The sequence below is a fragment of the Quercus lobata genome, chromosome 12, assembly GCF_001633185.2.
Source record: "Quercus lobata isolate SW786 chromosome 12, ValleyOak3.0 Primary Assembly, whole genome shotgun sequence".
NCBI classification, from domain to species: Eukaryota; Viridiplantae; Streptophyta; class Magnoliopsida; order Fagales; family Fagaceae; genus Quercus; species Quercus lobata.
In genome coordinates, this window is record NC_044915.1 from 37480369 (window position 1) to 37494405 (window position 14037).

General features: G+C 37.7%; 2 protein-coding genes across 2 annotated transcripts; both read right to left on the reverse strand.

Moving 5' to 3' along the window:
* Positions 1-241: 241 nt before the first annotated feature.
* On the reverse strand, positions 242-2438 carry LOC115971979 (VQ motif-containing protein 9). Its single transcript, XM_031092109.1, has 2 exons — positions 980-2438; positions 242-361 (listed from the first exon to the last, which is right to left on the reverse strand). The coding sequence occupies exon 1, from the start codon at positions 2098-2100 to the stop codon at positions 985-987; it is 1116 nt and encodes a 371-aa protein (XP_030947969.1). The 5' UTR covers positions 2101-2438; the 3' UTR covers positions 242-361; positions 980-984.
* Positions 2439-10338: 7900 nt separating this feature from the next.
* LOC115970612 lies at positions 10339-11229 on the reverse strand. The gene is made up of 2 exons (XM_031090218.1): positions 10997-11229; positions 10339-10936 (listed from the first exon to the last, which is right to left on the reverse strand). Exons 1-2 carry the CDS (start codon positions 11227-11229, stop codon positions 10339-10341), a joined length of 831 nt encoding a protein of 276 aa, XP_030946078.1.
* Positions 11230-14037: the final 2808 nt, after the last annotated feature.

Genomic DNA, 14037 nt, shown 5'->3' on the forward strand with positions numbered 1-14037 from the left:
AAGGGTATCCCCCAAACTATCAACCCTAAATCTTTCTCCACCACAATAAGAGCGAATCTCTCTTCAGTGGACTTTGAACTACCCATCCATCCCATTCCCACCAAACTCAGGCTTGGTAAGGCTAGTTGACAACACTACGAATTTTAAAAAACTTCCCTTGCCATATAAAGTTCAACCAATCAATAAATCATCCCCATCTACGAGTGCCAAAGATGTACCATAGTAGGTAGCCACTACCATCAACACAACATAGGTTTTTATTTTACTTTTTCGATAGTTGGGGGAGGGGGTACTTGATTCGAAGTTTCGAACTGGACATCGTCTTTGTTGATTTCAGGAAGTGCCAATTGGCTACAAGGCCCTGGCAACACACAAATAGTCAACATGAGGAAGTATGGTCATATATAGTAAACCCAAAGAGCTAAAACAGGTTGCTATTTTTAGCTTGGCACCCAATTCCTAAAGCCAAATCTTGCTCACACTTTGAAGAAGTCAATATATACCTCATATGACATTGCTGACGGTTAACCAAATTACCAAACAGAATTAATCCCGACATGCATAGAAACTAACTTATCAAAATCCAAAAAAAAAAAAAAAACAGAAATTTGAGTTCATAAACAATTTTCACAAGTAATAACAACCTGATTACAACAACAAAATCCAACCATAATAATTCTATAATTTCCCTAACTTTTTTAAGGCTCCCTCCCCAAAATTATCCAACAAAAAATAAAAAAGGTAAAGAACAAAACTAGAACTTTCCTTTTTCACATGTCTTTCTTAACCAATTTACACAAAAGAGACCCTTTAAAATTAACCAGCGTGGACAAATTTTTTTTTTCCTTATCCAAACACCAGTAATTGAATAATCTGTCACCAAACACCCCCTCTACCTTGTATAAAAAGAACTTCTTTTTTTTTTTTTTTTTGAGCCTGAAACGACACCGTTTTTTTGTTTTGTAAAGGAAATACCTACCTGAGTCAGAGAGCTCTCCATCTAGGGCTTGGTAATGGCACTGTAGGCGAAAGAGGAAGCTGTGGAAACCCTAATTGGCCAGATGAAGGCGAAAAGAGCAGACTTGGGGAGAGCAAAGGGTACGGTGACCTCGGTGAATTCAAGCATCCGAATGGAAGCGGTGAAGTTGGCATCAGAAACTGTGACTGTGACTGTGAAGCCATCGTCGCCGGAGGCGGAGGAGGAAGCATCCCCTGATGTTGCTGCGGCTGCGGCGGCGGCGGTGGAAACTGATGCTGAAGCTGCGGTTGCGGCGGAGTTACGGTGTTCCAGCGTGGCGAGAATCGAGGTGCTAAGGGTGAGAATCCCGAGAATTGCTTAGGGTTCGAATCGACGCCGGGGATTGGGTTCTGTAGGTACCGCATGTAGGCCGAGATGGGCGATTCCGCCGTCGCGTGCACCGTCGGGAATGGCGGCAGAGGCGATAACGGCGTTGCTGGGCGTCCGTAGTTGTTGTTGTTGTGGTGGTGGTGGTGGAGGCTGACGTGGACGCCGGAATTCGTAACGCCGTTGTTGTTGTTGTTGGGAATGGGGACCACAGCAGCGGAGGCAACGTTGTTTAGCAAAGGAGGTGGGCGATTGCTAAGTTGCGCCAGGGGCGGAGGTCGAATACGCTGGAGGCGAGAGCTCGGTGGCTTCGGCGCATGAATAGGCGGCGGAGTTGAGAAGCGTTCGTGTGCCGGTGAGCCCGTGAGTTTCTGAACCACGTCCCTGAAGTCGTTCTTGTTGATATTGTAGACTGGTGGTTGATGCTGCTGTTGTTGCTGTTGCTGTTGCTGTTGCTGCTGCTGCTGCTGCTGCTGCTGTTGTTGTTGCTGCGCTTGTTGTTGTTGCTGCTGTTGTTGTTGAATCTGTGGTGGCTGTGATTGTTGGGGATTTGGATTAGGATTGGGAATTGGATTAAGGTTTTGATTTGGGGTTTGATCAAAAGGGGGTTTTTTGATGATGGGTTTGGAGATCTTGTGAGAAAGCTTGTTCAGGTGTTTGAGGTATTGGTTTGTATTAGTATTAGTTGTAGTACTGCTACTACTTGTTGTTGTTGTTGTAGAGTCTGCAGAGGATTGACAGCTTTTATCCATCATACCAAGCCAAAGACGCACCCACAGACACAGACACAAACACAAACACAAACACACACCCTTTGTTTCTGTGGATCTAAATATCCCTCTCTCTCTCTCTCTATGCTTTTGTGTGTGGGGGATAAATGATAAAAATGATAAATCTTCTTCTTATGGTAGTCGGCGAGTAGGGACAGAGAGGGACTATCTATAAAATTTTTATCATTTTTGGTTTTGGGGTTAAAGAGAGATATGGTAAGATGACTTTATCACCATTTCTAGAGAGAAACAGAAGAAAGAGATGAGTATCATCAAAATTTATTTTTTATTTTTATAAAGAAAGAATATGTTTGTGTCTCTTTGCTCCTCTCTCTCTCTCTCTCTCTTTCTCTAGCTTCCTCTCAATTATTTATTATGCTTTTGGTTTTTTTTTTTTTTTTAGCATTTAATAAAAAACAAAAACAAAAAAAAGAAGGGTCCGAAGACCAAAGGGACATGGCCCGTAAAAGAAGGCACGCAATTTTCTCATGCTCTCTCTGACCCTCTCTATGACTCTTATCTGTATGATAAAATTACAGTTACGGTGTTAAGATTACATCATTTTATCTTTGTTTCCTAGTATTACTAAAATGTGATTCAATTTGGTAGCGTCAAGTCGTCAACACTCCATAGTGCCGTTTGCTTTGCGGTTCAGGGGGCCAAACAAAGTCTTACTCACTGTTGCTGGTCAAAGCTCAAAGCCACTTCTCTCTTTTAAGCAGAATCTCTCTTTAAAGTCTTTTCACACCGGACCCAGTATTTAATAATTTAATCATATAATGCCCCCTTTGTGTTTCTGTGTACCATTTGACTGGTCCTTGTGGTCAAAATTCGATTAAAAACTCTTCCTTTGAATATTTATTTACTTAACAGGTTTTCAACAGCCATTTTGTTCCTGTTTCGTTAAACAGTTTTGTGAATACAAAATTACAAAACCCACAGACAGATTATTAATTAGAAGATGCTTGCTTCAGTAGGAGGCAACAATATCTACCCAATAGGATTCATTGTAGGGATTAAGGGTCTTTTAATTAAGCAATTAATGTTGGCCTTTTCCTACCAGCCAATAATTATTATTTCTCTATTGGAAAATTCCTTTGAATTGGTCAAAACTGCAGTTTCTGGCCAAATGTGAAAACTTTACCCTAAATTTCAACAAAGTTGGTACCATCTTTGATCTTCCTTTCTTTGTGTCCAGTTTTGCCCTTCTTTGGAAGCCAAAATTAGAGCAAAAGCTGCAAAAAGCCAAAAAGGGTTTTGCACAATCGCCACTTCCACTTCCACTTCCTCAACAGCCCATGTCTTCAATTTCTTTTTTGAGTCCTCAATATCGATGAAAACTCTCCGAAACTCTTTCTGGGTTTTAAACGAATCAAAGCACCGTTTTTCCGCCATCTCTAAAAATCTGTGCCAATGGCCTCGATAGCTTTCCTCCACAATTTTTTGTTTTCATTGCGTTATTAGTATGAAAATAATGTTTTATAGTTTCTAAAGTTTTATCAATCTAGTTTTTTTGTCATTGATCTATTAACAATGGTCTATTTTTAGCACACAAAAAAAGTTACTGATAACAATGTTCTATTTTTGTTTTTGAACTTAAAAAAAAAAAAAAAAAAAATCTCTTTTCATCTCTAAACTAGTAAAAATAAGGTTTTTTTTTTTTTTTCTTCTCTAAACTGAAAAAGAAAATTTCTTAAAAAGTTTAGAAATGAATAACGAAATTTTAAAATTTGTGAACGTGAAAAAAAAGTGAAATCCATGTAAATTTTAAGAATGAAACCAATATTTTACCTTAAGTAGTATTATTTTAGATCAAATGATTATTGGTACTCAATTTTTGACTTTTTTTATTATAAATTTTTAAATATTTTGTTTAACTCATGCTCGAAGGGCATTATATATTACTGGTATCATCCAATTCTTTTTTTTGATTCTGGTATCATCCAATTCTCTCGTCAAAAATAATTTAAGTTGAAATTCTCCTCCTCACTTTATTGTAAGGAAAATGAAATGACAAACATAATTAACAAAATCCATATACGTACGTAAGACGACACAACATGTTAAGAAATTTGAATAAAGAGAAAATATAAAGGTTACATCAACAAAAGAAGGTGAAGAATAATCATTGGGAAAAGTAATGAGGGCAGAGAAAGTGAAGCCATGCAAGAGGAGGTGAACTTAGAAAAGTATGCTAGGACTTTTTTTTCTTTTTCTTTTTTTGAAGGGAAGTAGGCTAGGACTTGAGGATTAGAGAAAGAAAGCGTAGAATTTTGAAAAATACAGATTATTATGTGGTGGAGATGGGTAATTTATTAAAATTTTAGTATATTTATTGTAAGGACACGATTTTTACGACCTAAGGATGACGTTGGGCTTGTGTGTAAAGGGTCCGAACAATATGATTTGTAGAGAGTGGGTTTGGAAAAGGCCTGCCATTGGGCGCTGGGCAGGGGTCTGATCCGGATTTTTATGGAAACCCATGCGAAGGTGAATCTGGCCTGTAAGGCCAAACCTTACATGGATGGGGTCTGAAAGGTCTGTCTCCTCGGACTTAGTCCGAGTAGCGTCTCATCCTCCCCCGTGGGTAACTATGTCTGCAAGGATTTTCCCTTGTGGGCATTCCCCCCTTTCACAATGACACTCCTCCCCCTTTTATACTAGTATTTTTTCTCGTTCTTCACATACGTGTCAGTTTCTCCTTATTTGGGGTGGTTACTCGTCTTATCAGCCCTCACGTCAGAGTGGTTGGGGAAGAGTTGGATAGCATGGTACGAGTGTGGGTTTGTTAGGCGATGGGCTCCACATTAAGGTGCTGGTAGCCTTTTCCTCTGTGCTGCTCCTGTGCTGAATCTGTCCTTTTCTTCGGGCGTTTTGCAAGATGTCGGGCATAAAGTCGTCCTCGGCCACATCCTTGGGCTTTCAAGGAGCTTTTATTGTGTGTCCCTGACAATAGGGCTCCTCGGCCTGGGCTTTCGGCCCTTAATGTGAAGTGGGCCGGGATTCCAATTTTCAAGCCCCACATTTATGATATGGCAAATAAACTTGAATTCAACTTGTACATATAGTTTTCAGGTCTGGATGGATTAAAATTTGGGTTGTGTTACAATTTTTTTACTTTTATTTTTATTTTTTATGCAGTGTTTTGTTTTTTTTTGTAGTTTTTTTTTTAATTTTCTTTATAAGATATGAGACCAATTTTATAGAGAGAAAAAAATATTAAAATAAATTGTAGAACTCGCATTAATCAACCTTAACAAAAACTATACAATACTTGTGAACATTTCCCTTCAAATTTTATGAGGTACATCTTGACAGAGCTCTATCCTAAAACATTGCTATATAAAGTTTGTGGCTTTGAGCAATGTTGAAAGAGGGACAGTCACTGAAATTTGGAAAAGACACAGGAAAATGAAAATCAACCACTGAACTAGAATTCTAGAATTATTGTGGAGTAGTGTTTGGATCTAAGGTTTGGTATCTTTGACTTTGACTACTTGGTTTTGCTGGCTAGTAATGGACTATACAACGTTAGACCGTCATTTTCTAAAGGGTGAGAGAATAAATTGTCCAAGGACCATCATTAGGCGCAGGGACCTTAGTAAGAAATATGTCACCAACGTGGTGGGACGACAGGTACCAACCACAATAAATGGAGAAATACTTGCTGCTATACTAGTAGTTTTTTATTGTGGTTTCTAATTTTAACTGTAAAATCTCAAGTACTATCTGTTACATAAGCATTCCTTTTTTGTTTTGTCTTGTTTCGAACTGAAAGAAATGATGGGAATCCTTATAAGTCATCGAATTTAGTTATAGGTTATGTGTATTTTTTAATAGAAACGGTAGTTGAAGTTGAAGGGTTCATCCCTGAAATGATAAAAATAATAATTATAGAGCAGGATCAATGAGGTCATGATGGTTGCATTTACCAGAAGAGTCCCAAGTTAACGTTAGCGTGTTCAAGTTCAACATACTTTTCAGAGATTAATCAAATTAATAAGTGTGCATTTGATTGAAATGATTTTAGGAAGGACGGAAAAAATGCCTTAGAAAATTTTTCATATTTGGTTGGTGAGAAAAACGAGAAAAATAAATAACTAAAATGAGATAGGGATGTTTTATCCCTTTTTTTTTTTTTTTCCATAAAATTTACTTCCTTTTAATTGAGGAAAAAAGTGAGGACAACATGGGAAGGCACAACTGCTATTATACTATTTTTTTGAAAAATATTTTTTAAGTTTTTAGTTGATAGTTAGGTCGAGGAAATTGAATCTTTAACGTTTCTCTTAAAAATGATAAAATAAGCAAAAATTCTGTCTCTTCTTTAAAAAAATAATAATGTTAAGAAACTGGCTTCTTATATAATAAGAAGATGATAATAAATTGCCAAAAACCACTATTTCGTTGCTCCCATTTTTTTTTTTTTTTCCTACCGAAGGAAAGACTATCATTCCTCTTCTCTATTTCCTATAATTCTTACCAGTTACCAAATACGTTGGATAAAAAAAAATTATTTCTTTCCTGTTCTCCTATATTTCGTTTTTTGTTCATATCTGTTTTAAATCCTTCACTTTTCTGTTGGCAGTGTTGGTATCAAACTCATTGCAATGTTTAAGTTTATGATTGGCAGCTGCAAGTTATAGCTAGGATGATTCCCTTTGTAAGGATTTTTGTGGGGGGGGGGGGGGGGGGGGGGTGTTTCTTTTCTTTTTGAGGAGGTTGACACTTCTAATTTAAGGAACCAAGTCCATGTTTATTCGATAATTTGAAAGGTCTTAGATTGTTTAACATCCACAATTTATCTATAATATCTATCTGTCTATAATATAATATAATAATTGGATTCCAAAACTGGGGATGCATGACGTGTCATAAAATTATTTATACATGTTTAAGATTTTGAATTAAGTAAATGCATTTTTGTTTTATATAACATAGAATTTTTACTCTAATCTAATCTAAGTGTATATGTGTGTGAAACTCCCTCCTGAAAACTTGAACCCCGATCCTTACCTCCCACACTCCACAAGCACTTATACTTGTGGAGTGACCAACACACCAAGGGTGTATTGTGGTAAATAAATGCATTTCTTTACTATGACATTTATGTTAATGTTTTGATTCTTATTTATGACCATTAATTATTAAATGCATAATGATTGACACTTATTCCTTCCAGCTATTCAATTATTAATATATTACAATTAACTTCTTCTAATATTTAAACGTAAATCAATTTCTTCCAATAATTTAATATAAAGAAACAAAAAGCCTATGTTTTTCCTATTTTTGGTTACTTTACTATATATAGTAAAAAAGTCTATATGAAAATTTTCGAGCTTCTTATTTTGGGCTCATAAAATTTGATTTTTTTCCCCACTTTTTCATTATATCAACCCCTTCTTTACCTTTTCCCTAATTTCCTTTGAGTTATTGTCAATTAGTTTTCCTTAAAAACATTTTCTCAAAAAAAAAAAAAAGTTTTCCTTAAAAACAAAAATACAAATAATGATAGTGTAGGGACCCAATTTGAGTTCTAAGCCCAAGAGTCTAAAGGATTTAGGTTCAAAGAGCCTAATACAATGAATTTGTAAAGAGTAAGTTAGAAAACTAGGCTTTAATGAGTTAGATAACAATTATAGTAGATCTAGACGACAAGAAAACAAAAGTAAACTGGTTTGATCCAAAGAAAATTGTTCTCAGCTCAATCCGAGAAGGTTAGTTCTTGTATATAATTCTTTTGAATTTGATTACAAGTCTAGTTTTTGTTGCTATAGTGTTTTTCTCTCAATTTTCCGATCCTCATTTCTCAGGGTATTCTTTCTCTTTTATACTATCTTCCTTCTTTCATCTCCACCCTCCACGTGCAGACTAGGTTTCTGGCATTGATTCCTGTCCCCTCAGCACCTTCCTGAAGTCTCTGGGAGTAGCTGTAAGGCTTAAAATTACTGTTCAGGTATCACTTCCACATTAATGCGACCAGAGAGTTAGCTATAGAGCATTCAATGCGGTGGTAGCAGCTTTCTCTTAGATATTTCATAGTTTCCCTTTGTCCTGTGCTTTCATGATGTGTATCAGCATCTTCAATTGGCGCAAGTTTAGCGATCTCGTCAGCAGCTAAGTTGTTTTCCCTTGGGATTTGCTCAAACTTGACGTCATTAAATTTGTCAATGAGTTGAGTCATCAGCTTGAGGTATCTCTTCATTCTCTCTTCCTTTACTTACAATTCGTTGGTTATTTGCCCAACAATCAACTTAAAATCAATCCTCAATCTCAAATTCTTAATCCCCAATGCTCTTGCAATTCTTAGGCTAGCAAGGAATGCTTCATACTCTGCCTCGTTGTTTATTGTTGGAAACTGGAGTTGAACCCCATACTTAAGGACGTCCTTCTTGGGTGATGTCATAATGATACCGATGCCTCCGAGCCCTGCAACAGATGAGTCATCTATGCAGATTGTCCAACACTCTGCTTCCCGATCAAGGTCTGGAAGAGTGAATTCTGCAATAAAATCCATCAAAGCTTGAGCTTTGATTGCCGTTCTTGGCCTGTACTCAATATTAAACTAGCTTAGCTCAACAGCCCATTGGACCATGTGACTTGTAGCATCTGGTTTGCTCATAGCTTTTCGAATTGGTTGATCCGTCATAACCATGATGGCATGGGCTTGGAAGTAAGGACAAAGTTTCCTCGAAGCCACAATTAATGAGAAGGCCATCTTCTCCATGCTTGGGTACTTCGCTTCGACCCCTTGGAAAGCCTGACTTATGTAATTCACAGGCCTTTGTATCTTGGATTCTTCACGGATCAATGCTGAACTAACGGTTGTTTATGATACAGTTAGGTACAAAAACAGATCTTCTCCTTCTACTAACAGGCTCAGTACTGGGGGCTTGGCCAGATACTCCTTGAGGTTCTGAAAGGCTGGCTCGCACTCGTTCATCCAATGAAAAGCCTGCTTAAGAGTTTTAAAGAAGGGGAGGCACTTGTCAGTGGCTTTCGAGGCAAACCTGTTTAATGTTGCCACCTGCCCTGTCAGCCTTTGCACTTCCTTGACTGTCTTGGGAGAAGTCATGTCAAGTATGGCTCTAATCTTCTCTGGATTTGCCTCAATTCCTTGATGAGATACCATAAAGCCTAGGAATTTTCCTGATGAGACCCCAAAAACACACTTCACAAGGTTGAGCTTCATTCTATACCTTCTCAAAGTATCGAAAGTCTCTTAAAGGTCTTCAAGGTGGGTTTTGGCTTCCTTGCTTTTTTCAAGCATATCGTCCACATAGACCTCCATATTCCTGCCTATTTGCTAACTAAACATCTGGTTTACCAATTTTTGGTAGGTGGCACCTACATTCTTCAATCTGAATGGCATGACTTTATAGCAATATAGGCCTTGTCTAGTGATGAACACAATTTTCTCCTAATCTTCTTTCTTCATTAGGATCCGGTTATAACCTGAAAAAGCATCCATGAAGGTTAGTAGTTCATGACCAGCTATCGAATCAACGAGCTAGTCAATTCTAGGAAGGGGAAAACTGTCCTAGGGGCATGCATTGTTTAAGTCGATGAAATCCACACACATTCTCCATTTTCTGTTGGACTTTTTTACCATGATAACATTGGCAAGCCATTTGGGATAATAGATTTCTTGAATGAATCCAATAGCTAAAAGCTTTTCCACCTCTTCCATAACTACTTTATTCTGCTCTGGAGCGAATACTCGTTCTTCTGTTGGACGGGCTTATTTGTTAGGTCAACATTGAGACTGTGCTTTGTTACTTGTCCGTCAATTCCTGGCATATCTTCATGGCTCCAAGCAAAGACATCTAAGCTCTTTTTCAAAAACTTCACTAGCTCGTCCTTCAAGGATTGTTGGAGCTCTTTTCCTACCTTAGTGGTTTTGGATAGGTCTCCTTTCACTAGCTCAATGTTTTCCGCTTCCTCCATGGGCTTGGGTGGTTCCTCCTCTACCATCCAAGTGTGATTTTCTCTAGACGCCAGAACTACTTGGTAACATTCCCTAGCTAAAAGTTGGTCTCCAGTGATTTCCCTAATCCCATGGGTGGTCGAGAAGTTTACTTTCAAGCAGTATGTGGAAGTTGCAGCCTTAAGGCGATTAAGGGTTGGTCGTCCAAGAATCACATTATAAGACAAAGGGCAATTGACGACCAAAAAGTCTACCATCCTCGTCACCTAAGCGAGGTAAGTCCTTGTTGTAATCTACAATGAAATGATGCCCTTTGGATAAACACGGTCTCCATTGAAACTGACCAGCGGGGATCCGAAGGGTCTAAGGCATTTTGGATCCAACTTCATTTGCTGGAAAGCCGTTATGTACATTACATCTGCTGAGCTTCCATTATCCACCAGCACTCTTCGAGTGTTGTACCCTTCAATGGTTAGCATAATGACAAGGGGGTTATTGTGTGGCTGCTTGATCCCCTTCACATCTCGCTCGGAGAAAACAATGTCGTAATTCCCAGTACGATGATGTTTTGCTATTGGGTGTTTGATATGAACAATGTTTACTTGCCTTTGGACTACCTTTCTTAGGGACTTATATGATCCCTTAACGACTGGCCCTCCGGTGATCGTCTTTATCTCTCCCACGATCGGCTTGAGATTGTCCCGATATTCTTCCTTATGGTTGTTAGTAGACTTCTCCTCTGTTCGCTGGCGGGCTTGATAATCTTTCTTAACAAACTTTTGAAGTTTTCCCCTCTGGATCAACTTCTCTATTTGTTCTTTCAAATCTTGGTACTTGTTAGTATAATGACCATGGTCCTTATGGAAGCGATAGTACTTCTTTGTATCTCTCCTTTTTGAGTACGAGCTCAATGATTTAGGCCATTTCAATGTGGGATTGTCCTTTATCTACATGAGAATCTTGTCCACGGGTATCAACAAATGAGTGAAATTCAACTTTTTCTTTGATGATGTCTCCAGACCACTTTTGCTGGTCTTGGCTTCTGTGAGATTAACTTTGCGATCCCTCTTCTTACCTTGGGACTCAACGTTTTCTTCCTTCTTTCGCTTACCCATCAGTCCCTTTGTAGTTAGTGCATCTTCCCCATTTATGTATTTTTGTGCTTTAAACAATAGGCCCGTCATTGAAGTTAGAGGAGTCTTCCCCAGAGAGAAAACGAGGTTAGAATTGTTCAGCCCAGCCTAGAAGGTCGTCATTATCACCTAATCATCTACTTCGTCAATTTCCAGAACTGCTTTGTTGAAACGCTTCGCATATTCTCTCAGGGTTTCTCCTTCCTGCTGCTTCACAGTTAGCAGATAGGAGGTGGATCTCTTATGGCGTTGGCCCCCAATGAATTGACTGACGAAGGAGTCACTTAGTTGATCAAAATTTGCAATGAACGCCACAGGTAATTTACTGAGCCATACCCTTGCTGCTCCCCTAAGGGTTGCTAGGAATGTCCTACAAATAACTCATCTGGGGTCTGTTGGAGGCTTAAAATTGTTTTGAACACCCCTATATGGTCCAGGGGATCCTTGGTGCCGTCGTAAACCTCCAGTTGAGGAAGACGAAATTTGGGAGGCAAAGGGCACTCTAGTACACTGGCTATGAAGGGTGAGTCGGTCCTCTTGATTATGCCATCTAAGTTTATTGTTGTCTTCCCCTTCATGGCATTTTTAACCTCGTCTAACTCCTTTCTCATGTTCTTCATCATTTGGTCACTACCACGAGTTGACTGCGCGGTATGTTCTGAAGTCTCCCTTCTGCTATTCTTTGGACTCTGGGCTTCGTCATCGTTGTCATTGCGATTATGTCAAGACTGAGACATAGTCGGAGTCTCAGGGCGCGCCATCTGCTTCAATTCTTCATTCTATTTCATCAATTCTTGAATGTTAGCTATGAGTGCTTGAATCTGTTGGGCCATTACCACCGAATCTGGCGGCGTGGTCATAGCTGAGTCCATCGGTTCTAAGGAACTTAGGTAATAGAGAATCCAACGGCTTAAAGTCGCTTTCCCACAGACGACGCCAAACTGATGAAGCAAGAATTCGCCTCGTCAGTATGTTCCTCGTCAGTAAGATGGACGACTTGGAATCCTATATCACAGATAGCACTCAATGGATAAAGGCACCGGTTTGGGGCCGACTAAGGACCCTCCTATGCTTAAGTTAGCTTAAACTCTCTAAAAAAATCTGTAATTTGTAGAACAACTGTGTGATCGTGTTCTTTTACCTGTCTTTCTTAGCCTTTTATACCTTCATGTCGAGTTAATACTCTGTATACCGTTATACTGCAATTGAAGTAATTAATGCTTAATGATGGCAAATTTATCCCAATGTTTTTCGTTTGTAACCGACCCTTAATTCTGTATTATTGGACGAGGATAATGGTTCCGGGCTATTCATTGCTTGATCATTGATTGCTATTTGGAATTAAAAACAAGAAGAAGGGGACTTCTAAGCCATTCAGGAAAAAAAAAAAAAAAAAAAAAAAAAAACCTAACTTACAACTAAACACAGTGAGGAATTCTGCAGCCAGCCAGCGACAGATGAATTGAAGAAGCAAAGCCAGTGGTAGTCAGGGACATTGGGGCTGGGAGCTTGGGGCTAGGACGGAGAGACCTAAGAGTCTGAGACTTAAATACATAATATACTTAAGAGAAAGAGATAAAAGAAAGGTAAAAATCTTATCCAAGACTTGTCTTTAGCATGCTTTTATAAATGAAAAAGTTGCATTTGACAAGTGACAAACACAACACCACACGCAACAGTCAACACTTATTGCATTTGATGTTTTGTATTTTTTTTTTTTGTAGTTTTGTCTTTAGCAATAGTGAATAGGTTGTGATGTTTTGTGATATATTTTTTTTAGTTTTGTCTTTAGTGTTTTTGTCTATTAGTTAGTGTCTTTTAAAACATTAAAGTTGGATAAATAATTAAAGAGATTATTTGTAACTTTGAAATTTATTGGTTAATTGTTGAATGTTTGTGTGCATAGTATTTGTCTATTGTGTGTAATGATTGTACATTATTAACCATATAATAACATAATAATTTCAAATTATATTTTATTTGCTGCGACAACTAGTTCGGATTCAATCATAGATGATTTCGAAGATTTAAAAAGACGACGAGTTCCATTTTCATAAATAATTGCATTGTAATATCTTAAAAAACAATAATTTTGTGTATTTTTCTTTATTGGTGGTTTATTAAATGAATGTTTATTTATAGTTTCAAAATTTTTTTTGTTTATACTTCTCCTCCCTTAACTCCAAGTCCTAGTTCCATCTCTGCATGTATGTATGTATGTATACACATGTATGTATGTACGTATGTATGTATACACATCTACGTATGTATATATACATATATGTACGTATGTATATACATATATGTATATATGTATGTATGTATGTATGTAAACGTAAGTATGTACATACATGTATGTATGTACGTATATGTATGTATACATTTACGTATGTGTGTATATATATACATGCGTGTGTATATATATATATATATATATATTTATATATATATGGAGGGAAAGAAATCTATGCACTTCCAACACTTAGTTGCAACCAAGCCAACATATTTCATTAGTTCTCTTCTCTTTCTGACTGCTCTTTTGTATTTAGTTGATCCACATTTTTCCATTTGTAATTCTTTGTGTCTATTTTCAGGCACTAGTCTCATATCATTTATTTTCACCTCTAAAATTAAATAAATAAATACAGTGGCATTTGCTCATATAAGAATGCAATGTGATAATTTTTGCTTCATTAACTCTTCTAATATTATTTCATCCTTTATACTTTAATGAGATACGCTACATGTTCGACTCAATGGAATTCCATTATTTTTGGTTCTTTACTGTTGCAGCTCTTACTTGATTACTTATGAAATAACATGTGCTGCTTTTATTGGTTCTATATGCTATTTGAATGT

Coding starts and splice junctions, on each gene's coding strand:
- LOC115971979 (XM_031092109.1), bottom strand. CDS start 2,100: ATGATGGATAAAAGCTGTCAATCCTCTGCAGACTCTACAACAACAACA.
- LOC115970612 (XM_031090218.1), bottom strand. CDS start 11,229: ATGACGGGCCTATTGTTTAAAGCACAAAAATACATAAATGGGGAAGAT. Junction 10,937..10,996: donor CCCGTGGACAAGATTCTCAT/GTAGATAAAGGA, acceptor GTACTCAAAAAG/GAGAGATACAAAGAAGTACT.